The sequence below is a fragment of the Lynx canadensis genome, chromosome B4 (assembly GCF_007474595.2).
Source record: "Lynx canadensis isolate LIC74 chromosome B4, mLynCan4.pri.v2, whole genome shotgun sequence".
Classification (NCBI taxonomy): Eukaryota; Metazoa; Chordata; class Mammalia; order Carnivora; family Felidae; genus Lynx; species Lynx canadensis.
In genome coordinates this window covers 114327783-114354290 of record NC_044309.1, presented here as the reverse complement: position 1 = coordinate 114354290, position 26508 = coordinate 114327783, and the positions used below count along the sequence as shown (strand labels likewise).

General features: G+C 40.6%; 1 protein-coding gene across 2 annotated transcripts; it reads right to left on the bottom strand.

The window, feature by feature from the left end:
• Positions 1-3275: 3275 nt before the first annotated feature.
• Positions 3276-20452, bottom strand: NUDT4 (nudix hydrolase 4). 2 transcript variants are annotated; one of them, XM_030323375.1, is made up of 5 exons: positions 20319-20452; positions 10233-10343; positions 8938-8982; positions 6491-6578; positions 3276-6199 (listed from the first exon to the last, which is right to left on the bottom strand). In XM_030323375.1, the coding sequence occupies exons 1-5, from the start codon at positions 20415-20417 to the stop codon at positions 5997-5999; spliced, it is 546 nt and encodes a 181-aa protein (XP_030179235.1). In that variant the 5' UTR covers positions 20418-20452; the 3' UTR covers positions 3276-5996. The 2 variants fall into 2 exon arrangements, with proteins under 2 accessions (XP_030179235.1, XP_030179236.1); XM_030323376.1 differs by having other exon boundaries at positions 6491-6575.
• Between the last annotated feature and the right edge of the window lie 6056 nt (positions 20453-26508).

Here is a 26508-nt window from a genome sequence, read left to right as displayed (position 1 = left end):
CCCGCCATATTCCATGAAATGGTTCCATGATTGGGGCACCTGGGGAGCTCAGTCCATCAAACGTCCAACTCTTGATTTTGGTTCAGGTCATGGTTGCACGGATTCTGAGACTGAGCCCCACGTCAGGCTCTGCACTGACAGCCCAGAGCCTGCTTGGGATTTTCTCTCTCTCCCCCTTCCCTTTTTTGTGCCCCCACCCCAACCCCCATAAGTAAACAAAGTATTCTGGCTTGAATTCAAGAGTAGACTACTCAAGACCTGAGAAAAGCAGTTTAGACATGGTAGATTGGTTGCACTAGATTTGAACTTGGTGCTGTTTTCCTTGTTTTGGCAGAAAGCATTAGGACTGTGAGTAACCAAGGGAATGAAGAAGGACCAGAGTCTTACAATCCGTTTTTTCCTTCTACAAGAAAATATTGGGGGCTTTATGGCCATAGGTCTGTCCAACCAAATTACTCACCTCTGCCATTGTTGTGAGAAAGCATCCATAGACCATTTTAAATGATTGGACATGCTATATGCTGTGATATAACGTTAATTTTCACATGTCACAAAATATTTTCAACTACTGAAATTGTGGGAAACAACAAAAAAACCGAGTTTGCAAGCTGTACCAAAATAGGTGGGGGCTAGGTTTGGCCTGTAGGCCGAGTTACTCGCGCCTCACACTAGGCAGTGACTGATTATTCACTGCTCTTGTATTAGAACCAAATGTTGTCTCTCTCCAACCCCCTCCTCCTCTAAAAAGTGATACGTTACTGTTGTTCCAGTAACAAAGATGGTACAGGTTTCTTTTTCCCCTTTTGCTGTTAATATGTACATATTTTGATAAAATTTATATACAGATTGAGCATTTATCAAACCTAGTTTTTTCATGCAAGATTATTGAACATTTTCACATTTAAAATTTCTTGGAATGCTAATTTTAAAATTAAAATTCTACTGGTTTTTAAATAAATCTGGGTTTTTAAAACAGTGACCTTTAAGCAGGTAATGCTGCATAGTTGTGCTTTTTGAAATGTGTTCTTGAATGTTTACACTGTGGCACTGTATTTCCTTGGTATCCGTATAGTATCTGTTGATCCTAATTTAATCCCATTTGCACATTAAAATTTTTTTAATGGTTATTTTTGAGGGAGAGGGAGAATGAGTGGGGGAGGGGCATAGAGAGAGAGGGAGAGAGAGAGAGAGAGAGAGAGAGAGAAAGAGAAAGAATCCAAAGAAGGCTCCAAGCTCTGAGCTTGTCAGCACAGAGTCCGACATAGGGCTCGAACTCAGACCATGAGATCATGACCTGAGCTGAAGTTGGACATTTAACTGAACCACCTAGGAGCCCCCCCCCCATTTGCACATTTAAATTGATGTCAGTTTTACAAAGTCTGCAATATGCATCTTTAATCATATTTTGTGCATCTTGTCTATTTCTGTTGACTAGATTCCCAGAAGTGGAGCTGTTGGGTGAAAGGTTCATATGCATTTAAAATTTTGATAGGTACTACTCAGCTGTTCTCCAGAAGGCTATACTGATTTACATGCACAGATCCTTACCTGACCCGCATTGTCATTTATGTCTGCATAATATTTCATTACATAGACATATTACTTATTAGTTAACCATTGCCCCTTTAGGCATGAGTATGTTATTTCCATATCTCACTTTAGTTGCCTAATCTTGGTACAGAAATCTTTGTCGACATTCTTGGACAGAAGTTGGATTCCTAGTGTAATAATTTGATCAAGAGATATGTTTTTAAGGTTCTTGATACACATTAATGGTCGAAGTATTCTTTTAACTTCATTTTAATTCTTTAAAGGAATGAGTTTTATTAAAAATTGAGAAAAACAGGCACCTGGGTGACTCAGTTAAGTGCCTGACTCTTGATTTCAGCTCAGGTCATCGTCTCTGGATTCTGCTTGGGATTCTCTTCCTCCGTTCTCTGCCCTTTTCCCTGCTCTCCTCTCTCAAACATTAAGAAAATTTTTGAGAACACCAGGTTTACAATACTGGCATTGGTGTTTTAATAACCAGGAAGTATCTCCAGGGGGTAGTTAGTATTCCATATACTGGTAAGAGTAGCTTTGGGGCTCAAAATTAGTTGGAATCATAGCAAAGTAGAGAAATTAAGACTGGCATCTGGCAAAAAGACAATTGAGCCTTTGAATAAATTTGGGTCTTTGTATAATGCAATGCTAATAATAAGACAGGCCTTAGGGGCCTTCTCACCTTACTGCTGTTTAGCCAATGGCACTAGTCAGGAAGGTATTAAAAGTCAGGGGGGAAGGTAGCACCAGGGAGATCATTTTCAACCAGTTTTTTTTTTTTTATAGCTCCACATAAAATGTTGCTAAGTACTGGGGGGGGGGGGTTGCATTATTAAATAAAATGTTGCTTAAGTAACACCTTGAAAGACGTTTTAGGAACTTATGTAAACACCTAGATAAGTCACTTATCTCTACTCCACTGGACTGTAAGCTTCTTGAGGGCAAACTTACTCTGTGCTGTATAAGCAACAATGCTGGGAATAAAGCAGATGCTGATTATTGCACAGCTTCTGATAAACACCAAGAACTTAGACAAAGTGTTAGCTGGAAACTTCATTTGAGACAGAATCCACTGTAGGGCATTCCCGCTTTCAACCATTTTGTGGAGAGTAATAAACTCGACTAGGGTTTAGGGTTTGTCTACGAAGTTCAGCGTAGAGGTACCTGCAGAGAATTCTTGTATCCCAGTGTGAAGACAGTATTGGAAGATGCCAGGCTCCCCCCCCCCCCCACAATAGTCCTAGTCAAAAGCCAAATGAGGTTTGAATGGAACTTTTACATGAGGATTCTTAAGTTGGTCTTGGGCAAACAGTATTTTGGGGAAATACAATGGTGGACAAGGTGACTAGCCATTTACCCTTCTAAAACAGCTAAGTGATGGTAGTATATAAAGTTATCTGCAGCATGTTATAGCAGAGTACTTAACGGAATAAAGTCTAGAAGAACTTGAAAATTATTAAGAAACAAAATCTACAGAGGAACAGAAATGGCAATAAAATAAGACAACCATAGCATGACACCATGAGAATGGTATCTAGTAAGACAAATATCCATTTGGGAGAGTAATGGCAGGTAACACCTGACTGGCAGGAAGTTCCTTTAAACCCCAAGTTAGGAAGTGGGAAGTGTATAAAATATAAACTGAGAGATGACCTTTACGACCCATCAATGAGAGAACAGTAAAATTTTTACAATGGAATGCCAAACAAGTTTTCCACTTGGACGATGTTCAGTTATGTTAAAAAAAAAAAAGATAATTTATTTCCATTTTTATTTGGTTTCCAAATATAAAAAAAGTCAAGATTCTTACACCAATTATCTCAAATGAGACCATGCAAGGCAATTTAGAGTGTATACAACAGTCATCTCCACGCCCCCCACCCCTTCAGTTTTGCTACTTTATACAACTGATTGACAGAAAATTGAATGGCATGTGCCCGTTTGGAATATTTCACCTGTTTATTTAAAAAAAAAAAAAAAGCCACACACACAAAACTCCCCAACAACAATTATTCAGGATAGTTGCTACTCTGTGTCTGTAAGTCAACTTGTAACCTAGTTATTTCTTTTATTTAGGAGGCACGTGGGACTGAAAAATTTAGCTGCCAATTTTATCCAACTACCCCACAGAAAGCACAAATGATTCCCAACAGTGTAAACTTTGGAGGGTTGAGATAGTAGACACTATTTGTTATGTGTAGTAGATTCAACTGTTGAGCCTGGAAATGTAGGCTTTTTCTCTTAACAGAAATCTTAGGGCCTTTCCTCTAGTTTTGCTAGACTGGGTTCCAGAAGAATAGTAAAGAATCCCTCATGTGAAATTCGAAGTGTAACAACTGTATTCTGTTGTGTCATACCAATTTTTGCTAGTTGCATAGACTAAAGACAGTTGGTTTGCTAAATGGCACTGAAGAAAATCCTGACCCGAGTGGCACTACTTAGTCCAAATGCTTTTGACCAAAGAAAATTATACAACAATATTTATAGGCTCACTTTTAAGAGGTGGCAGACATTAATACTGTACATATTTTACATGTCAAATACATAGTCCAAGAGTTTATAAAATAAGTTCATGCATTATTACCTCTAAGAATATCATGTACAAGAAACCTCCCTCCCCCAGTACTTGTGACAGCATTTCAGGTGGACAGTTTTATATACAAAATCCAGTTTCTCTGCTGTGTTAAGGTATGTAATTTAAAGAAATTTCAGATTACTGAAAAAAAATCCTAGTCCATTGAAGAGTGATAGAAAGTGTCAATCTGTGGATTTAAAATGTTTCTTTTAAAAACACCCAGAATGGATAACCTCTGTACAAAGAAAAATATAAAAACTCTGGATGATCATGTTTGATCACACTACATAATTTCAAATGAAATGTCATTGGTTAAAAGTTTTTCTACTTTGCTCATTCCTCTGACAGCATTGATTTGTGAACTAATGCTTATATTTAGTTCAGCTGCATTTATGGCACTGATACGGCATTTTTCGGAACAATGGCACTGATTTTTCTTAAGTGTAACAGCGCTATTTAGCAGCAATTATAAAGGTTAACAATTTGTGGAACAAATGTACAACCATACTTAACTTTCTACTCTATACTCACCAGTTACAATATTTACAAGGCTAACGTCTACATAGAGAAAGATCTTTCACTCGCCCCCGAACCCCATGTCTTATTCAAAGTTTGTTTTCCTCCCATCTCATTTGTGACTTGGCGGTCGGCGAGTACAGGAGTTTCAGACAGGGTACCTTATGTGTTTTTCAATGGGATTCTTGATGGTAAGTGAGTATAAAGACAAGTGTTAAGACGAAATTCTTAGCTCAGGTATGTTCCAGTGCCCCAAAAGTTAGTTACAGGATAAACAGTACTTACTGGCAATCTATAAAAGATGAGACATTCTGAGGTGTCCTAATGTCTAAGTGTGTAACAGCTGAACAGTAAGAAGGCCATTTTACTCAATTGTGATGCAGTCACCACTGATCAGCATTTGAGGTTAGACTCTAATCCTGTGGTTGGTAGTACCAGCAAGTTTAACTGAAGAGGGGTCAGTAAGTTCAAAAACTGGAAATATATCTTTAAAAGGAATTTATATCAAGGGTATTCTGGGTTCTCAATCAAGTATTCTGTGTAAAGAGATTATAGATAAAAGGAATTGGCAACCTAGCATGCTAACTCAAGTTCCATGAACACAGTTTTTCATGATAAGATGTATTTACTGCGTGCATTTTTCTTACAACACCTCTCTAAAAACCACTCTATATAGTTAAACTTTGTGTTAAAGGACTATTGAGTTATGGCGGGGGGGGTGGGGTGGGGTGGGGGGGCAGGAATTGGCCATATCGGGTAGCTAGTGACATAATACCAGTTGTGAAAACAGACAAATGAGTTAAATTTCTGAAAATAGTAAATTAACTCCTTTGTCAAAACAGTTATTGAACCATAAAGTCCAAGTCTGGAATTTATGAATTAAAACTGTGATCCTATGAAACAAGTTTATGGACCAGTAGATTCATTTAATATCAAGAATTATTTTCATAAATCTCCACAACAGAATTTGTTGAATACCTTAATGCTGTGAATGAGAAAATAACTTAGAGGGAAAATAGACCCACAAGTAAGGTGATCTGGCAAAAACCACAGACTGACATCAAATGGACAAAAAAACTGAACAAAATGCTGTGAAAAAATGACAACTAAAATGGGGGGTGGGGTGGGGCTGGGGGCATAGTTAAGGCATCTAAAAAAAATTACACATGGCTTTGGCTTATTAAAATATTTTACACTTTTTTTTTTTTAAAAGAAGATTTGAAAACATCTGAAAAACATGCAAATTGTTTGAAAATCCTGCATGGCAAATTCAGACAGTTTGCAGGCGTCATTCAGATGTTTGCCAAGGAAAATACAGACCTCTCCCCGTGAGACTGCACATGGGAGGCCCTCCCCATTCTCTCTATCTTACACTGGATGGCAACCCAGAGGTCTGTGCAGCAGTCACAAACAAGGTGTTGTTATCTGGAAGGGAAGGGACCGTGGAATTTCCATTGGTTGGAGAACAACCCAGCTTTAGTTTTTCCAGATACTCTGCATGTACAGGCTTATGACACTGGAGAACTTTGATGGCATCTTCTACTTTGAACCATTCTCTCTTCCTTCCTAGAAAACAGTATGACATTGGTCAGTATATAGTAAAGTCACTTAAAAAAACTAATAAGCCACATCCTTTGACAACGCCCCTCACTCCTCCCCTACAAATAACAGCTTTATTGTTTTTTGGAATGGCTTAGACAATAAATAATATGTTGGGGGAAGAATTTTGATGTAATTCAAATGTGGCCATACTGATCTTATTAAAAAAAGGTAACCCAAAATAATTTAAGACGAAAACTCTACAAGCGCATAGTAGCAGAATTAAGACTCTGGATGGCAAAAGGAAAGGGAACTTACCTATATTAACAGAATCTTCCCAATCTTCTAATATTTCAGTGACAGTAAGAACATACACATACGTTCTGTGCTTTCGGTCTTGGTTCTGCTTGAATATAAAAAGAAAAGCATTTTAATCTACAGGAACTAGCCATTACACATTTCCGAGGAGAAAAATTCAGTTGTGGCATACTGCTGACTAGCACATAGTCAAGCATACACGGTTGTCTAACCCAGTACAGAAGGGAGTTTTCTGTAACACAAAACATTTAAAATGCTGAAATTAGCTCCCCATAGGAAACATTTAGCACCTTTGATTTCAACGTATGTGTTTTTTAAGAGACTAATTCAATTAAGTATTGGCAGTTTAAAAGCTGCCAGGTGAACTATGCACAACCAGGGTTGAGAATGGGCTAGTCATTTCTGGAATGTTTTAGTCCTATATGCTGAAACTCAATTTTTTACCCATATTAAAACTGCCACCTTGTGAAATTAAACATGAGTTGGTCTTAAAATGAAGGGGCTCACTACTTTCATCTCAATTTAAGTTAGCCTCGTTTACTATAGTCTAGGACTTCAGATTGTTGCCTGAGTTTTTTAATTTCCTTTTTTAATGTTTGTTTATTTTGAGAGGGGAGAGCCAGGAGGGGCAGAGCTAGAGGGAGAGAGAATCCCAAGCAGGCTCCTGGCTGTCAGTGCAGAGGCTGACGCGGGCTCCATTTTACAAGCTGTAAGATCATGACCTGAGCTCAAATCAAGAGTCAGACCTTAACCAACTGAACCACACAGGTACCCCCCCCCCCTTTTTTAAAGTAAACTTTCTACATCCTACGTGGGGCTTGAACTCATGGCCCTGAGATCAAGAGTCATGTGCTCTACTGACAGGTAGCCAGGTTGCCTGATAATTGCCCCGATTTTTTCCACCACAGACAACCTGAGTAATACACTCAATTCAAATAGCGTATTAGGTCTTTGGGAAGGAATAGGAACAGCAAAAAATGAGAGGCATCGCTCACATAAAACGTTACTAGTCGGGGCGCCCATGTGGCTTAGTCGGTTAAGCGTCCGACTTTGGCTCAGGTCGTGATCTCTTGGTCCGTGAATTTGAGCCCCGTGTCGGGCTCTGTGCTGACAGCTCAGAGCCTGGAGCCTGCTTCGGATTCTGTGTCTCCCTCTCTCTCTCTGACCCTCCCCCATTCATGCTCTGTTTCTCTCTGTCAAAAATAAAGAAAAATGTTAACAAAAAATTACTAGTCATTAAGAACCCATTGTCTTATCTCTGTATCTGGAAAATAAATACATTTATTATTCTATGTTCAAAAATTCATTGAAATCACCAGAGTGAATAGGCAGGACAATTCTAATTTTCCCTTATATCTTCTAAGGAGAAAGGTACGTTGGTTACTATTTTCTGTTCAGATTCTATGAAATGTAAATAGCACTTGTAAAGCAGTTAATACTATTATCTTTCTATGTTATAAAAGCTTTATTTATAATGTGAGACGTTTTCTTCAAAAATCTTACCAGCATATTGACAATGTGCTATTTGTACCATGGCTATTCTGAATTACAGAAAACCTTCAATGTATTTTTCATTTCAACCAGGAGATGGTGCTGTTCAATTGGGTAAGGCAAGTGCTGAATTCTGGGAAAGTCTGAATATTAAGAACTTCACTACTAACATTGTATTCTGGGAGTCATCAATTCTACCAAGTGCTCCACAATCTGAATTTCTGAATTCTGTAAAAAGCCTTAAAAATCAAATTTATATGGTTCTACCAGAAGGACTGAACGAACCCTTAAATATTATCTTGAAAAAATATGTCACGATGTGTCAGGTATACAGGTATACCATGTATCTATGTCTGACTCTTGGAAGAAAATACATTTGAGAATAGTTTGGGTCTCATGACCTGACTACATTTCTCCTTACCTTCCACAGAATACCTGCCAATTCCAAATTCCTTCCACAAATTCCATTCTGCCTTGAGTAATAATAGATTATACAGGAGAATTCTATGCGGTCAGCATCTATTCTTTGTATCTTGAGTTTTTTACCTTCATACAGTCCTCTAAGGATTAAGTCATTATTTGTGTATCATCTACATGTTATGCACTAAAGGCACAGGGTACATTTCCAGACAGTATCCACAAGAGACCTAAGTCCTTCGGTGATACTGAGGACACTGTACCTCCTAAAAAGTTTATACCTAAACAATATACAGTGAACCAAGAGATCTGTCTTTCTCTATCAGCTCCACTGTATTGTCATATATGAAAGTAATTGTAATGCTGCATAAAACTGATGGCACATCAAAGGTAACTTTTACTTCTCTTCCCCCTAATCCTTATAACTTACTTGCTTACTGATAAAAGGAATGTCTAACTTGGGCTGCTGCCAGATTATCCGGCCAGTTAGGAAAGAATGATTAATTCTGTTATCAGCAAGGATTACTTTTGTAACTCACCTCAAATATGCCCAGGAGTCTGCCTAATTTTCCTTTGACTCCAGCCTATTATAAAAAAGATGCAATGTAAAACTGTTAGCTTTCATAAGAAAGGTTACACGAACGTTATTTTCTAGCTATTTCAACTCAAGGATCTAAACACAATAGGCCCTTCCATACCAACCCTGCCTCTGTGAAGGTTTTTTAGCTATGCCAAGATTCAGGACCTATGGTTTGCTATACAACATGGTTTAATTTATTCCATATACAAGTTCAGACTGATCATATTTGTTGTCATTTATTTTGTAAGAAATGACAGGGATTGACCAAAAATTAGACTTTCTACCAATCTGGGACAAGCTTCACGAATGAAAACAGACTTTTTTTCTGAACCAACTGATCAATCCCCTTCTTACTTAAAGGACTGTCTTTCTTGCTTGCTTTTTTCACATGGCTTAGGAGGTACAATCCTTCCTATAGGTTACTCTCCTACCCTACTGCAGTCCTCATTACTTTACCGGGACTGGGACAGGTAACAGACTGACGGGAACTGCAGTGTGAGCCCATGCCGATCCACACTGCATCAGTGCCCGCTGCCGCCTCTATCTAGGGACGCGCTCTTCCCTCAGAAAGCTGCTCCTCCTTCGAGACCCATCTCTCTGAAACCTCTCCAGCTACACACCAAGACCCAACGGGAGCATTAGCATGTGCTTCCCATATACACCCTCACTGCTGTTCAGTAACTCTTATGGCACTTAATATGCTGTTTTGTCTCTGAGTAGAAAGCAAGTTCTATCATCAACTATAAGAAGACAAGCAGGCCGTGTACGCTTTTGTGCATGTGCGTGCGCACCACTTTTTACTGAACTTTAAGACAAAACGAGTAGAATAAAAGCAATTTGCTTCTTACTCATTTGAAAAAATTACAGCACACGATTAATGTCTCTGAGCATTCTTGCAGTGCATTGCAGTGTAATATTTATTAACCTTGCTCTGAGACAGGGCCATCCTGTTCTACATCGATCACTGATCAGGCTTATTGCCTGTTACACAACTGCATGTTACACAATTCTGGGGGACTTCTACATTCATTTTTAGCTCTCTTTTACCAGGCTTAAGAAATACCTGCTTAACAAAATGCTAGCTATGGTCACCCGCTTAAAAATCTTCAGTCAGACAACAAAAAGAGCACTCATGGACCTGCCTTGCCTTCTTCTCAGTGCACGTAGCCAGAGTGCCACAGGGAACACACCGTAAAATCTCAAAATACGGTGTGTGTGAAAGGAGAGCAAATAAGCTGCTACTACTCGTCTCACCTCTTCGTAAACTTCCCTGACGGCAGCACCACCAGGTTCCTCCTCTGGCTCCATTCCTCCTCCTGGGACAATCCATTGGTCTGGGTACCGACTGCTGCTCACCAACAGCACCTGCAAGACCAACCGCGAGTGTAGGCCCCACAGCCTGCGAAGCACTACGGACGTAACATTCTCAACCCTTTACAAGGCTGGAAAGCCCTTCCTGATTAGCCCATTTGTAATTTCATTAAAATTAGTAGGTGTACACATTATACCACAAGAAAGCGCAGTTGACAGCCTTTGTAAACACTCTTGGAATTCCGAATTCAACAATAATGTAATCACACCACGAAATCATTCTGAACCTAATGAAATCACTTCAACTACCAGATTCAGTTAGTAAAATTCCCTAAATCATGGATACCAATGAAAGATAAAAGTGGATACTTGGGTTTACTAGCCCCAGAACTGCGTGCACTTAGGTTTGTGGTCATATCTGCTTTCGTGAGTTACAGAATCTTATTCTTCCGCTCCAAATTTAAGGATATGTGACCCTAGGCAGGTCACCCTGTTCTTACCTATAAAGAGTAAGGATACTTAACAGATACTGTGAAAAAGGAATAGGGGAATTCATTAAGTCAATGCTTGGTAGATAGAGAGTTCTTGTTATTTTTACACTTATGATTAGGTGGGAGGAAGTACCCTTCATGTTCCAAACTTCTATAAATGGGTAAGAGTCACTTCTTTTGATATCAGGCAGCTATAATTTATGATCTAGGAGAGACGGCAAGCTACAGTTGAGTGCATTGCTTGTTTTGTACAGTCTGTGAGCTAAAAATGGTTTTTATATTTTTAATTATATGAAATTCAAATTCCACTGTTCATAGATAAAATTTTATGAGAATCCAGCCACACTCATTCATTTTTCACACGTTGCCTATGGCTGCTTTGATGCTGTAACAGCAGAGTTCGGTAGCTGTGACAGAGGCTGCATGGTCCACAAAGCCTAAAATACTATCTGGCCCTTTATAAGAAAAGTCTGCAGACCCCAATCGAGAATAGCATTAACCTTTAAATTTGCAAATGCTTTTTAAAAAACAAACATTACCACAGAGTATCCTAGAGGTTCACTACTTAAACAGTACCTGAAACAAGTATTATATACCCATCTTCTACATGAAAATTTGTGGGCCAGGTTAGGTTGAAATGCACCCAACTTAAAACAGCAACAAAGGCTTGGCTACTATGATAAATAAGCAAAGGATGTTTATATGAAGTAACAGGTGTCTTAACCAACTTGAACAAAAACTGGTTACAAAATTCCCTTAGTATATTATCTCTAAGTAAACACAGAACATTCTTTCCAGATAAATCAATCAATTCAGAGCAAAGTATGATCCCTGATGTGTACTGGTCTTCTGACACGCCGGTGGTCCTATCTGCCCAGCTCCCACTCTACTGCCGCAGGAACTGCTGGCACTTGAGAGTTCATAGCCAGCACAAGGATTCACCTCCCACCTGAGGAGGCTGCCAGAAACTCAGCCTTCCCCAACGGAAAAGTTCCAGGATGACAGTAACTCCCGGGGTTCAGCAACTCAGGAGTTCAGCAACTCCCACCTTTCCCCCAGCCTTGAACACACTGAGTTGGAAGATAAGGGAACGTCTATTCAGGCCCCTATCCCCTCAATCTGAAAACAAAGCAGCACACTTTTGCCTATGGACACACCATCATCGCAGAGCAGTGATCAATTAATGCTCAAGGGGTCTGAGTGTTGTTTCTCTCATCCTTTACCTGGATAGGACTCCATTGCTTCTGCCAGCTTCATTCCTTCAAACAAATAACTGGCAAAACAATGCAAGTCCAGAGAAAGCACTGTAAATTAACAACAGCTGATAAAGCCTTAGCTAAAATATGAATGGCTGACTGTGAGGGTATCACCAAGTCCAAATATAGCAATTTTGGTCAAATGAAACATAAAACAGCTTTAAATTTAAAGTATTAGCAAACAGGGCTTACATATCAAAATTAGAAACTAAACAGCCAGAATAAACAAATCTAGCAAGAGTTAGCAAATACTGGTTTAAACTCAAAGATGTTTTGCAACTGTACAGATCATACCCAAGATGTATTTCATTCCTTGATGCACCCAATGATGGGCTGATAATCTACCATTCAGTACCCCAGTTTCCTCCAAGCACCTATCCTTGTAGAATTACTGAGTGTTTATGACACTTAAATACCTTATATCCTGGCCTAAGCACTCGATGTTGGCCATTACGACCTCTTCTGCTTTCCTACTAATTGAATTGCATCAGCTTACCAAGAACTAGGCTTTTCCCCCAAATTTTGCCAGTTGCATTAGTTTTATAATTATTGAGAATTAGTGATGAAATGAGGGCAAAAAGGAATTATCAAAAAAGACTTTGCAAAGATTAAAGGTAGGTTATTATTAAAAACTGCTATCAAATTAAATATGGATGAGACTACTGTAAAAAGGAAATTTAAAAATCCAGAAAGAGCCTGCAAGTCTTCAAAGTTCAATTAAAATTCTTTAAACAAAGTGAGACTGCGAATCAGATTTCATCTTTTGTTTCACTCAAAAAGGAAGCTTACCAAATATCTATGGTATTCCAAGGCTTTGGCCTATATATTGAGATTGGCAAGTGTAAGTTTTTAAGTTAAAATAAAAAATGCTTAAGGTATAAAAGCATATGTCTTGCATCAAGGGAAAAGTAAACTGTAACTACTGTTTCTGACTGCAGAGTTGGAGGCTTCTTTTCCTGGTCACTAGGTGTGGGGTTACGGACAATCTAGTTTTTATTGCCTGGGTGAAATTCTTATTATTTTTTTTTAAATATAATTTCTTGTCAAGTTAGCTAACATACAGTGTATATAGTGTGCTCTTGACTTCGAGAGTAGATTCCCATGATTCATTACTTACATACAACAACCGGTGCTCATCCCAACAAGTGCCCTCCTCAATGCTCCTCACCCATTCTCCCTCTCCCCATCCCCCCATCAACCCTGTTTGTTCTCTGTATTTAAGAGTTTCTTATGGTTTGACTCCCTCAGTTTGTAACTTTTTTTTTCCTTTCCTTTTCTTCCCTCTGTTAAGTTTCTCAAATTCCACATATGAGTGAGAACATGTATCTGTTTTTCTCTGACTTATTTCACTTAGCATAGTTCCATCCATGTTGTTGCAAATGGCAAGATTTCATTCTTTTTCATTGCCGAGTAGGTTGGATGAAATTCTTAACTACCCAATTCCAACTTCCTTGATTACCTTCATAATGGGACACGACACTGCAGGGGCTTGCTAACTGGAAAACTACATTCTTATTTATTTAGTAAACAAGGAATTTCAAAACCATCAATATTCATAATGTTGGAGTCCTGAAAAAATGAAATTCAGTGTCATATATCTAGGTCAATGATAATTCCCATCTGTCCCAAGATAGTATTTAAGAGATAAATTATATACGGTTAATAATGTTGAATACCCATTAGTATAGTCTGTGCCTGCTTTTCTGAACACTTATGCTTCTAATTGAAATCAAATCTTTAATCTGCAGTCTACAGGACATAATTCACATATGACTGAACTTGTCTTCCAAAAGTCAGTGACAGGAAATACCTACATGCTTCCACAGTTCCCTTCATAAATTACTTTTTCTAAAGCCTCATGAAAACAGATCTGTATGGTTTTGGACAAACGATTTAGCAGAAACTGAGACCTTATCGTGCAAGAATCCCCTGACATTTCAAAATGATTAAATTTGATCAAACCATTAACTTCAAATGTATCTTTCCAAAATAAATGAGTAATTAATACCTGTGGTATAGAATGATCAGCATCTAAACTACTAGTTTAAAACATTTGATAATGAGCCTTTGGTAATGAAACAGATTTGAAAACCAGTATGTTTCATTATGAATTTGCCTACTCATCTAGAGTACTTCATTCGAAGTTCAAGTGAGGTCAAGGCCACATTATGTTTGTTGTTTGTTTATGGAGTGGGGAGTGGTGGTGATTACCTAGCAGGGTAGAAGAAATGAATTTGAATAGCATAAGCAAAGACCATTAAAATCCCTACTACATGTTAGAAGAACTGTAAAGAACTGTATCACAAATCATTATTATTCCATATCCTCAGGGAGGGGGGGGGAAGCCATCTAAACATTTCTACAACATCCCCAATCTACTAGATCTGTACTTTAGCATGCTTGGTAACGCTCTAAAAACATTATTTAGGTTATAAAATCTTAGTAAGGGGATACACCAATAGCTGACAAATCCAGACCTGGTTGTTCATAGGTTTTAAATTCCTTTTCAACTACCTTTGTAGGTATATTACATTTTGTGTATTCAACAAGATGACAGTCTGCACATTAGTGACAAGGTGATGGAGAGGAAAGCAGGCATTCAACTTTCCAGATAGGCCAGAGCTGAGTCCAAAGGAAAGATTTATAAAAAGGTTAGTCAATCCACCAGGCTGCAGAATTAGACTTGAATCACAGTCAACCTCAAAGGCAGTGCTGTTGCCCACCTTCATATAAACATTCCTGCTACTATACTATCTGACCTCAACCTTCCTTCCATGTGTATCCAACATTCAACATAAAACACCATTCACCTGTCATTGTTAAGAAGCCATTTCCCACACTTGTCTTTTTCTTCGATTCCTAATGTTTTAAGCATTTGTTATATAAGAACTTCTCACTTTAAGTAGCAGTAGTGTAGTGATAATGGTCTACTTGGAACCAGCCCTGAGTCTTACTAGACAACACTTTGTCTATGAATTGGAATAATCTACAGTATAGATTCAAAACCCTACTATCACCTAGTAAGTCCTTCTCACTGGAGGTGTGTAAGAGCTTGTAAACTAAAAAAAATGCTGTTCAAGATTTGAGCATGGAGGTAAATGAAATTCTTAGCTGTATACACCAAGTGGCCCCCAAATGCCATTTGTGTTTCAGCTTTCACTCTTGTAACTGTTCTTGGTCACAGCTTGCTTTTGGGAACAACTAGTCACTACAAATGACTATTTCTTTCCCAGAAAAAAAAAAAAAAAAAAAAAAAAGCCTATCTGGAAAACCCCTCAAGTGATCCCTAAATTAGGAATGAAGAGTTTTAAACTGTAGCTATTTAGAAGCTGTATTGGGGTTTTTGTTCTTTCTTCACATGCTATCATGAACCAGGATGCATGAATGGTTTAAAACTACTTTACCACAGTTAACTGTATTAGGGGCTCTTAATCAAAATTAGGCCAGCAAGCAGTATATTATTAAGAACACCCAGTATGCACACAGACATTTTAAAAGATCTTAAGTTACGGCAGTGGTTACTGTATCCATTAACCAGCTACCTACTGCTACTATTAAACAAGTTAATAGTCCTACTTTTTGGACTATTGAGGCACAGTTGTATAGGAGGGTCAGAAGTAACAGCTCATTTTGGGAAAATGTGTTTAACTCAGATTATTGCTAGACAAGAAAAGATCAAAATTCCAAATTCGAGTAGTTTCTCTTGAATGCGTATTACTTTTATACCATCATAAAGTTGAAAAATCACAAGTTGAATCATTGTAAATCAGGGACCATCCTTATGGGATTGGTAGATAGAAGAATGCTAAATGGACTGATCATGACATTTTCTTGTAGCACATCAATGTCTTGAAATGATGGGCTTAGCTTTTACACACACTGGAGAAAGCCTTCGTGATATATACCAAGAGCCTAAAACAGAGGCAAATTGTACAAAAATGCCTTCCCTTGAAGGAAGTGGCTGCTTAAGTGGCCCAAGAAGCCCTTTATGTCTAGGAGAGCTGCAGGCATAGATGTTATTTCCCTCCATTTAGAAAAGATTGCCTTCAGATAGTTATTTAATTTTCATTAGAAAGTGGTCTCCGCTTGAAGCAAGTATGTTCAGAGCCTTAAATCTAAAAGGACTTCTGCAGAAGTATGAGCCCCAGAGTGTTTATCTGAAAAGGCAGACTGCCTGTTGACCCCAAGCATACAAATGTTAGTACATATACACATACGTACAAATACTGTACTAGCATTTCTTATTAAGATTGTTTTTATTAGAGCTCTGGTTTTAGAGTCCCACAGGTTTTAAGACCACTTTTCCCAACCAAGTCTTAGTGCATGATTTTGTAGAATTCAGACATTTTAGTTAATACACATTTGGCATTTGGCAGGTGGTAGAATGCAGTCCCTGGCTCAAGGAGCTTAAAAGCTAATTAGGGCAGTAAGTCCAAGTGGAAGAGTAATAGGCAGTTCTTAAGACAGTTTTGTTAGTGTTTTTCACAACTGTGCCTGGATTCCACCCAGAATCAAAGTCACTTCTGTTTCTCTTTTCAGCACTCTATCTTATATTGCTGCTAGATCATCCTCAAGCTTGAATACATTTAAAATGTAAATGTTCCTGTCTTGCCTAGCAACTCCTTAGCCTTATATATTAAGGTGCTCTTTTTCAACCATTATTTGTTCAATGCCATCCCAAGTTGCAGTTCAACTAGTCCACAGCCCCAAGTCTTGCTCTGTTTGTGATGCTTGGTCCTTCCTCTCTCACTCACTGAAATCCAGTTCCAGTGATCTTAACCCTGCTGTCAGTACCTGATGGTACTCTTCCCCTACTTGATTTCCCTTTATGTCAGTTTCTGTCTGTCCAAACACTACAGAATGTTTCTCCTATGTTTACTCCTATGTTTCTTAGGAGCTGATACTTTTCATCTCTGCATCCCTGTTCAGTTATATGCAAATGTGTTGAACAGAATCCATTTCTGGCTACCCTTTGTGAATGTACTGTCCTCTTTCACTGTACAAACACAGTATCCCAGCTACTCTATGGGATGCTTATTTGTGGGCTTGTGTGGAAGCCCAACCACCAAAACTAAGGGTGGCTCCCTACAGAACCAGAGAGAGGATCAAATGAACAGGAGATTCAGAAATAAAGGACCTGGGCTCAAAAAGATCTGCCAGCTTCCATGATCTTGGGACAAGTTAACTCTGCTGCCTAATTTCTTACTATACAAATCCTAATGCTTATTTACCTCGCGGGGAAGATAAAATGGGCAAATAATAAAACCACCCCCAAGAGAACACAGACTGCTGTTTCTTCCCTAAAACAATCTGTTCTCAACTAAGGGCTATGAGAATCCTTCAGTACAAGGGGAGCCATCCTGGAGCACTGCATAACTTTTGTGGTCAAACAGCAATTCTTATTTTATTTCAATTTATACTTTATAAACATTTCGTCCTTAAATAAAGCATACATTTAAATCTCCCAACAGGGGTCTAGGTGTTATTAACCCAGGAGGGGGAAAAAGTCTCATCTATTAGCTAAAGAGGTGGATTCAGGCTGTTTTGTATCTTATCCTTGGAAGGCTACCAACGTAATTTCAAAAGAGTGAAATCAAATTCACAGCAAAATAGCAAGATGTTCAGGAAAGCTAACAGGTTCATCTTTGTCACTATTATATAACAGAAGGAGCCTCAACTATATACGACTACAAAAATGAAGATCCTAGACCACACATTAAAGTTGGCTGTGCATTTTACTTAGAGAATTCCAGAGCCTTCCCTCACAGCGTATTCTCTAACCAACTGACTTGGTTTCTCAACCTGCACGGTACCAGATTTATGTACATAACAGATTTCTCTAATAAATGCTCCAGAGCTTGCTCCTTACTTCATTTTATCTAATGGCACTAGTCTGTGGACTCAACTCGAGGCTAGGAATTGAGCATTTATTACAGTAGGAACAATTTCCAAGCACAGAAATAACTCCTTTATCTGCTACAGGAATTTCTGAAGTGTTCTTCAGGCTTTGCTTTACCATTCACACAATGCAGATCATTTCAATTTCCTATTTCCTATATCTTCCCCTGGGAACCGTTTTTAAAGCCTGAATTCCAAGTTCAGGTTATGGCAAGACTTCAAAGTCATCACTTCCAGAAAGGCTTCCAAGCTCAGCCTCACAAAATCTCTCATTCAGCAAACAGTGTGCACCCAATTGCCATGGAGCCCTGTGCCAAGAGCCCAGCATCAGAAACAGGGACTGGATCCTGAATTCCGACTCTACCACTTCCTAATTATGTCATTTGGGCAAAGTACTTAGGCCCTGCAACCCTCTCCTCACCTACAGACCAGCACAAAGAGGATTAAATGCAGCAAACTTAAAAGGTCTTCAGGCAAGTCCCACACAGTAAAAACACTCAACTAAGAATGTGATTACACAATAGTGAGCAAATTAGACAAGATCCTTGACCTATCTTGATCACTCTGGGCTATTATATGCTTCTATATTCAAAGTTTGTTTTTTCCTAACGGGGCCTTGATGCACTTAATGCTTATTGACTGTTACTCTGTAAATGTTAAAAACAAAACAAAACAACCCCACAAAAACCTATCTCCTTCTAGTTTCTAGCTCTCCTAAGTGGCCTCAGGTCATAGAGTAAGAACGACTACACCACTGAGTGTACACTATGTCATATTCATCCTAACTGCAGGGATTAGCAATAAGGAAACCATTAAATTCCTGTCTCCAGTTTTAGCCTGGTATTTTATTGGACACAGTTGGTTATGGAAGCAGAATTCAGATTAATTTTTTCCCGGTCTAATCATTTTAGGAGTGGCAATGCTTTAAAAAATGAAAAAAAAAAATTTTTTTTTAAGTTTATCCATTTATTTTTGAGAGAGAGGCAGGGGAGGGGCAGAGAGAGAGAGAGAGAGAGAGAGAGAGCGAGCGAATCCCAAGCAGGCTCCACACTGCCATCACGGACCCCAATGTGGGGCTTGAACCCATAAACTGTTGGGTCATGACCTGAGCCGAAACCAAGACTCTGACACTTAACTAAGCCACCCAGACACCCCTAAAACAAATTTAATGTTTATGGGGGGGGGGAGGGGCAGAGCATGAGCAGGGGATGGGCAGAGAGAGAGGGAGACACAGAATCCCAAGCAGGCTCCAGGCTCTGAGCTGTCAGCACAGAGCCAAATGCGGGGCTCAAACCCACCAACCGTGAGTCGAAGTCAGATGCTTATCCGATTGAGAGGAGTGGCAATGCTTTATAAAATATTTTCTTGGCCACCTTGCTTTAAGTAAATTTAAAACAGTGAACCATTTTAAATTAAATGGAACTGAAACAAGGAAAAACTGTTCTCCAGGAAAACCTTGAGAGCCTCACTATCAACCCAATGAAGAAAGGTAAATTAAAGACTGGCTGCTTACTCTCAGAAAAAGAAAGGCTGCTCGTCTCCAGATGTCAAGCCAAATACAGCAAAGTTAAGAAGCCTTGATAAATATGCTCAGAGCTAGAGGTTACGGTCTGAAAATGGCAACTCTGCCCACCTCTAGTCCATCTTCTTCCTCAGGCATTATTCCACATTTTTCACTAGCCATCTTTCTACAGTCAGAAAACTTTAAAAAGAGGCCTTTAAATATATATATGTATGTGTGTGTGTGTGTATATATATATATACATATACGTATATATATAAATAAATTATGCCAAGTGCTTGCGAGTTAAAAGGTCCACTTAAGAGTGGGACTGAGAAAACTAGACCGAATGGGGTTTTATTTTAAAGCACGGGGATTGCCTGGCTATTCCACAAACATCCCTAGATTTAATCCGAAACCGCAAATTGCCGTAACATGGAAGGGAAATGTAACAGAGGCAGAAGGGCTTGGGCTGCAACACTCACGCCATTTCTGCCGCCTCCGTTAGCACTCAAGGTTTATCTGGCTTTACTCAATTCGCTAGTTAAAATGGTGACTCCCGCCCGAAGCGACCTATACGGCCCGGGACCTTCCCGCCGGCCAGGAGGCGTCTCGGCCTCAGGTCCTCACCATGGCCCGGCAGAACACTGGGCTGGGCGAGCCCCTTTGTCTCCTCTATCAACCCAGAGAAAGGAAGGAAGGAGGGAGGAAGGGCGGGAGGGAAAGAAGGAGGGGGCTAATCCCTCCCAGCCTGGTGGCCAGACGAAGGGTCGGGTGAGCAAGGTGAAGGGCTAAGACCCCCTCCCCGACCGGCCCTGGCCCCCACCCCCCAGCCTGCCCCGGCGCCGTCGCGGGAGGCGCAGAGCGTGCTGGTCGCCCTCACCTCGTCCTCCTGCTCACTCCGGAAGCACAGGCACGCCGCCCGCTTCTTGAAGCCCTCGCGGTCATAGGTCCGCGTCTGGTTGGGCTTGAACTTCATCATAGAGGCGGGCTCTTGCTGCCGCTGCTGCTCCGGCCGCCGCCGCGGGGGCCCGGCTGCCGCCACCCCGCCGGGGAGTTGGGGCGCGGGCGAGTCGGGGCGCAGGGGCGCCGGGAGGCGAGGCGGCGGCGCGGGGAGTGACAGCGAGGCCGGTCAGTCCCGGAGCCGGCGGCCGCTTCGACGCGGAGGAGGGCGCAAGCGCCGGTCACTGCTGCCCGGGTGTCGGAGAGGAAGAGCCGCCTCTGCCCGAGCGTCCGCCGCTCTCCATGGAGCCCGCCGCCCGCTCGCCTCCGCTCCCTCCTCCTCCTGCTGCCGCCACCGCCGCCGCCGGGGGAAGAGCGAGGCTGGAAGCTCACGCCACAAGGAGGCAGCTGCGAGGACTCGCGGCAACCGGGCAGCAACGCCGCGGCAGCTTCGCACCGCCCCCACCGGCTCTGTATTTAAGTGAGCCCGCGCAGCCCCGCCCCTGCGCGTCCCGCCCCGCGCGCGCCACCGCGCCTGCGTGCCAGGACCGTTGCGGCGGGGGAGGGGCCTCGGCCGCGTGGCGTTCTGTGGTCCGCGGTACCTGCGGGCTGGGGCTGCTGCCTCCAAACGCGGGATGGAGGTGGCCGGCTAAAATGTCAGCTAAGAGGCAAAGACTCCTCCCTGCCTGTTTATAAACACCACCACTTTCCCATCTCCCATAAATTCCATCTCCAGGAGAGGAGGTCCAACTACGTACATCCTCACAAAGTTGCACCCGGGTCAGGAAATGCCTGGCTGCACCGCAGCGATTGCAGTCTCCGCAGTGACTGACGCCCAGAGTTCGCTCATGAAGTGCGGGGAGACACGAAGGTGAAGGCCCGGAAAGGGGAAGACGTTGGTTGAGAGGATTTTGTTTGGGGGGGGGGTGTTGCTTTGGGGGTTTTGTTTGCTTTCCAGAGGAAAGAGGGCAGGCAAAATTTTTTTTTTCCTTAAAAAAAAAACAACACTTTGGTTAGGGGGTCGTTTGTATTTTTTTTTTTTAAGTTTATTTACTTAGAGAGCTGGAGAGGGGCAGAGAGAAAAAGAAAGAGAGAGAGAGAGAGAGAGAGAGAGAGAGAGAGAACCCCAAGCAGACTCTACGCTGCCAGTAAAGGGCCTGCTCGAATTCACCAACCGGAAGCTCATGACCTGAGCCGGAAGCTCAACCGACTGAACCACGCAGATGCCCCCCCCCCCCACCCCGTTTGTAGTCTTGTGAGAGTCCATTCAGTCTTAAATATTTCTTTGAAGCTGTGGATAACATCTTCCACTTTGACCCACCCTCCGGAATGTATTCATTAATACTGGCAATGACTAATATTTATGAAGTGTTTTGCACGTGTATTTAATGCTCAGTGACAGGCAGCTAGGTACTGGGGCCACAGCACTAAATATAATGGGATTTCTGCTGTCCAGGAGTTTAAAGTCTTCTGGGGACTTGGGACAAACAATCTTTCCATTTCAAAGTGTCATTCAAGGGTTAAGATAGGAACTGGGAGGCCCAGTGTTAAAGAAGCTAACCCAGTCCACCCTGACCCCTCCACAGAGCCCAGGCTACTTAGTTCCACACATACTTGACTGTTCCGTTTTCATTCCTAGAGGGCCTACTGTGTGCCAGGCACTGGCATCTAAAACCAATCCCAGCCCCGTCAGGATTTTAAGCACCTGAGAGCAGACAGTCAAATATCAAACAATCAGACAAGTGCATGTAAAACTACAAATGTGATTAGGTTGAAGGTGGTAGAGGGTTTCATAGGCAGATATGACCAGACCTGCAAGTCAGAAAAGGCTTCCTGAGGGCAGCAGGTCAGGAGCTCACGGCTGAAGGAGGAAGTGGAGCTAAGGCCACCAAGAGCCTGGTGAACTTCAAAGCTGAGGAAACTGGGACTTACATAGAGTCCAGTGGAAGAAGGAGCCAGGAGAGTTCATAGAAATGAGAGAAGGCCCATGTGGCTGCAGACGGGGTGCGGGTAGCTGGGTTCCACCTTTGGCCCAGAGGGTTGTGAGGCCTGACCATTCAGAACCTGGGGACCCTTGGTGAGTCCAGAGTAGGGCACTGGTCTTCCTGTTCTAGATTCTAACCTCCTTCAGGTTCATGACTGCTGCATCTAACTTTATCACTTTCTTACCTCCGGAACCAAGCACAAGCAAGTTTGTACAGTAAGCTAATGTTGAATGAGTGATTTAAGAAATGAGATTTTTACCATGGCACACTTGGAAATCTTATCAAGTCTATGCAGAGACATTGTCCAAGCCTTACTTTCTTACAGAAGCCACTTGAAGTGTGTTTCCAGATTTATAAAGAGGGATTGAACACATCTAGCTAGGGACTCCATTTTGACCAATATGCAAATATTATTTTTAGATAATTGGTTCTAAAAATTGATAAAGTGATTAATCTCACCATAGTCTTTCTGAATGATAGAGAAGATTAAGTTTCCCTTTGCTTAAAAATTCAAAGGTCTGGCTTCTAGTTTGTGTTCAGTGAATATTAGTTGATTGGATGTTGGTTTACTCAAATCTTTCCCATTTAGTAATTACATGAGGTGAGGCATGAATCAGAATTAACTGAGGAGGAAGGAGGAGGATGCCTGGAACTGACTCACTGAAGGGAGGAAAAAACTGCACAGAAAACTGGTGAGCATGAACCTGGGACCACTCGTGTCAGGTCCCAGACCATTGCATTTGGTTGAAAAGATCTTGGGTTCAGGTCTTACTGCACTGATCACTATATGTCACTTTTCTCATCTGTCAAATAGGTATAGTTTCGTTTATACCATTTCGTAAAAGACCACAGTGGATCTGAGAGTGCATTAAAACTATAAAGCACTTAAACAAACATGGAATATTATTAACAAGGAAGTTTTCATTGGAGGTCTGCCCTCCTGCTCCTTTCCTGCTCTTTTCCTCAAGTAGTTAGAGGAGTAATGGAGAGGGCCGGGTGCTTGGGAAGGGCTGTGAATTTTCACACTGTGAGGGAAGGGTTTTATTTTAAAAGGAATTTTGCAACAAATGATTTGAATGGAAGAATTCTATCATATAAATAACCACCCCTTACTTTTTTGTTAGTTAATTTATTGAGTTAGTTTTTGTAATTATTTGAGAAAAGCTAAGAGAAAAGGAAATTTGTCTGACTAAAATGATGGAATAGAGGAAGGCAGAATTACAATGCTGGATCTTCATTTCTGGTGTCAGTTCCTCAGTATTTCCTCAGTATTAGGGTGCAGCCTCCCCCCTCCCTAAAGCTCCCTGCTTAGTATTGTCTAACAGGTATTATGCATCTGAAATGCGCTTAGGCACTATTCAGAGCTTAGATCATATCCAACCAGATCACAGTTGAGATAGACACATGGTGTTTTTCCTCTGCAGGGCCAGTAAGGACTGGGCTATACCAGCCTGTTTCCTTGGGGATCAGAGTCCAATTTCAGGTTAATCTGTTTAGTTCACTGAGCACAGTCTTGTCTTACCTAGAACTAATAGTACACGAGCTATTTCTTGTACTATTTTCAAATATTTGGAGCCATCAGAGAGGGGAACCAACTTACCCTCTGCAGGGTATTTCTTTTCCCTCAGTCTTTTCATGGGAGGCAGTGGAATAGGGGTGTGGTTCAGGGAGCTTGCTGACTTCCCTTATAGCTGACTCACAGTATTATCATAAAGTAAGTTCTGTCTCTCAAGGTAAAACTGATCATGACAAATGATCCCTTCCTATGTCTTTCCAGTGATAATCATAACTAGTCATTACCGAACATCACTCAGTGCTGGGTGCTTTTCATGATCACATCTGAATAATCCCAGCAGCAGCAGTATTTATCGCCCCCATTTTACAGGCAAAGAAACAGGGGCAGCCTTCTGTCTTTGTAGCCCATATTCTTAACTCCTGCTTAACTCACTGTAAGCTTGTCTTGCCTCTTCTATTCCCTGGTATTTATTTTGTATTTGTTGTGTTCTGACACTGGGATTTTTTTCCATTTTAAAGTTAAAAAGGAGCTTTGTTTAAGGTGGGATGGTAACAGAAACTCTTACAGTGCAAAATGGAAGTCTTGATTACAATTTCATGTCATCTAAAATGATTTTCTTTCTTTTACAAAAGGAACAGATTAGAATGGAATAAGCAATAGTTGAAAATTCAAAAGGCTTAAATTAAATTAAACTAAAGCTTTAGGATTAAAATCCTAAAAGGTTGAATGCAACTAGGATTTGCAAAACTTTAAGAGACTGGTTTGGCTGTTTATAAGCTTCCCTTCACTGAAGTAAAGAAATGATTTTCAGACTTACAGCTCCTATTTCCTCAATTCCTATTTAACTGTACAGGCATCACCTGTATGTGCTGTTTTGGGGGGCTGATAAAAATGTTTCCCGGAAGCACAGCTCCCCTTTCTCCTTCTTTATCATTCAGGGAAAGGTATATGCCAAGTGTTTATCTCCTCTGCAAAGGCAATGACTTGACATTTTCACCACCTTCTTCAGGACAGCATTTTAAACTTCTGCCTCATTCAGAATTGCTTGTTTTTGCTACATAAAAATACTGCATTTTTGTTTGAGGAAAAAGGCTAAAAAAAGAATGTTTGATATAAGAGACATGTTAATTATAACGTATGGACCTTGTTTTGACATAGATTAAAACAAACTAAAAATATACGAGAAAAAAGACATTTTTAGGACAACTAGGAAATGTGGACAATGAACATTTTATGATATTAAGCAACTATTGTTATGGGGGGGGGTATGATGATGTTTAAAAAGGGAACTCCTTACCTCTTACAGGTATTCAGAACTGAAATGATATGCTTTCTGAGATTGCCTTCAAAATAATCTGGGCTGTTGGAGCAGGGAAGATGGGTTGGGAGTGTGAGGGAACTAGATAGGCCCTGAGCTGATTGTTGTTGAATTTGTAAGCCATTAGGAAAATGGAGGAGAGGAAGGAAAGAGAAAGGAGAAGAGAAATGTTTTATATTTCATGGGGTGTGGAAATAAATCTACGTTGTTAGAAAGAAGTGTATACATTCACGATACCAAATATTAGAGTCTAGAATGATTAGAATAACGAAAAGTGCAGTTTGCAGGGTGCCTGGGTGGCTCAGTCAGTTAAGTGTCTGACTTGGCTCAGGTCATGATCTCGCGATCTGTGAGTTTGACCCCACATTGGGCTCTGTGCTGCCAGCTCAGAACCTGGAGCCTGCTTCGGATTCTGTGTCTCCCTCTCTGTCTGCCCCTCCTCGCTCATGTTCTATCTCTCTCAAAAATAAATAAACATTTTTTAAAAAATGCAGTTTGTAAATATGCAATGTGTTTATAAAATAAGAAGATATGACAAAAATTACTCACTATGCAAAAAATTTTAGCCAATATTATTCCATGAATTGAAAAACTTATAGTGGTCATTTCTGTGTGAAATTTAATGGTGACTGATTTGGTATCAGCGTTCACCCCTGACTTGTGAAGCAAGATTTCATTCTTATAACTAGATCACAAGTCCTAGGAGTGCAGAAACCCAGGTGATCCAGTGATACCTTTGTGTTACAAATGAGTTACAGGCTGTGAGGCAATCCATAGATGGACTTGTTGGCATAGTAACTATATCGTGTATCATATTCCGCTACAGAAATGCAGATAATCTGTCTCTCTCTCTGTGGCTATTATGCTGATTTTTAAATCTGTCTTGATTTTGTTTATTGTTTTTGGTTTGGGGACTTCAGCTCTGAGGATTGAATTGATCATATTCCTCAGAGTAAATATATATATATATATATTGCTCTTGTATATTATTGTAAATCATATATTGTTTTATGTAGATGTATTTTTAATTTATGTAAATCACATATCTTAGTTTTGTCACCCAGGGACTAAAATGTGTTTAGTTATTTCCTGTAGATTCTGTTTTCTAGCTAATGAGGTTGGCTTTCTCCTTCCTCAGTAAAGGATTCCCAAACAGAAGAGAAAAAGCAACACATGTCCAAATAAAGAGGGAGTATTACTTAACTTTCCCATTAAAATATTACAAGAATCCTGCCTTCTTTGCAATAGCAGTAAAGCATTACTCAAAGTGCCACTTGTTTGGAGTTAGAGAAAGGACTTAAGGACTTGCATC

What these genes read in the sequence shown, in the direction of transcription:
- NUDT4 (XM_030323375.1), bottom strand. Translation starts at nt 20,417, where the DNA reads ATGATGAAGTTCAAGCCCAACCAGACGCGGACCTATGACCGCGAGGGC. An exon ending in GGAGTGAGCAGGAGGACGAG is followed by an intron (nt 10,344 to 20,318) that starts GTGAGGGCGACC and finishes TTGGTCTTGCAG; the next exon opens with GTGCTGTTGGTGAGCAGCAG. An exon ending in GACTCCTGGGCATATTTGAG is followed by an intron (nt 6,579 to 8,937) that starts GTGAGTTACAAA and finishes TTTATATTCAAG; the next exon opens with CAGAACCAAGACCGAAAGCA.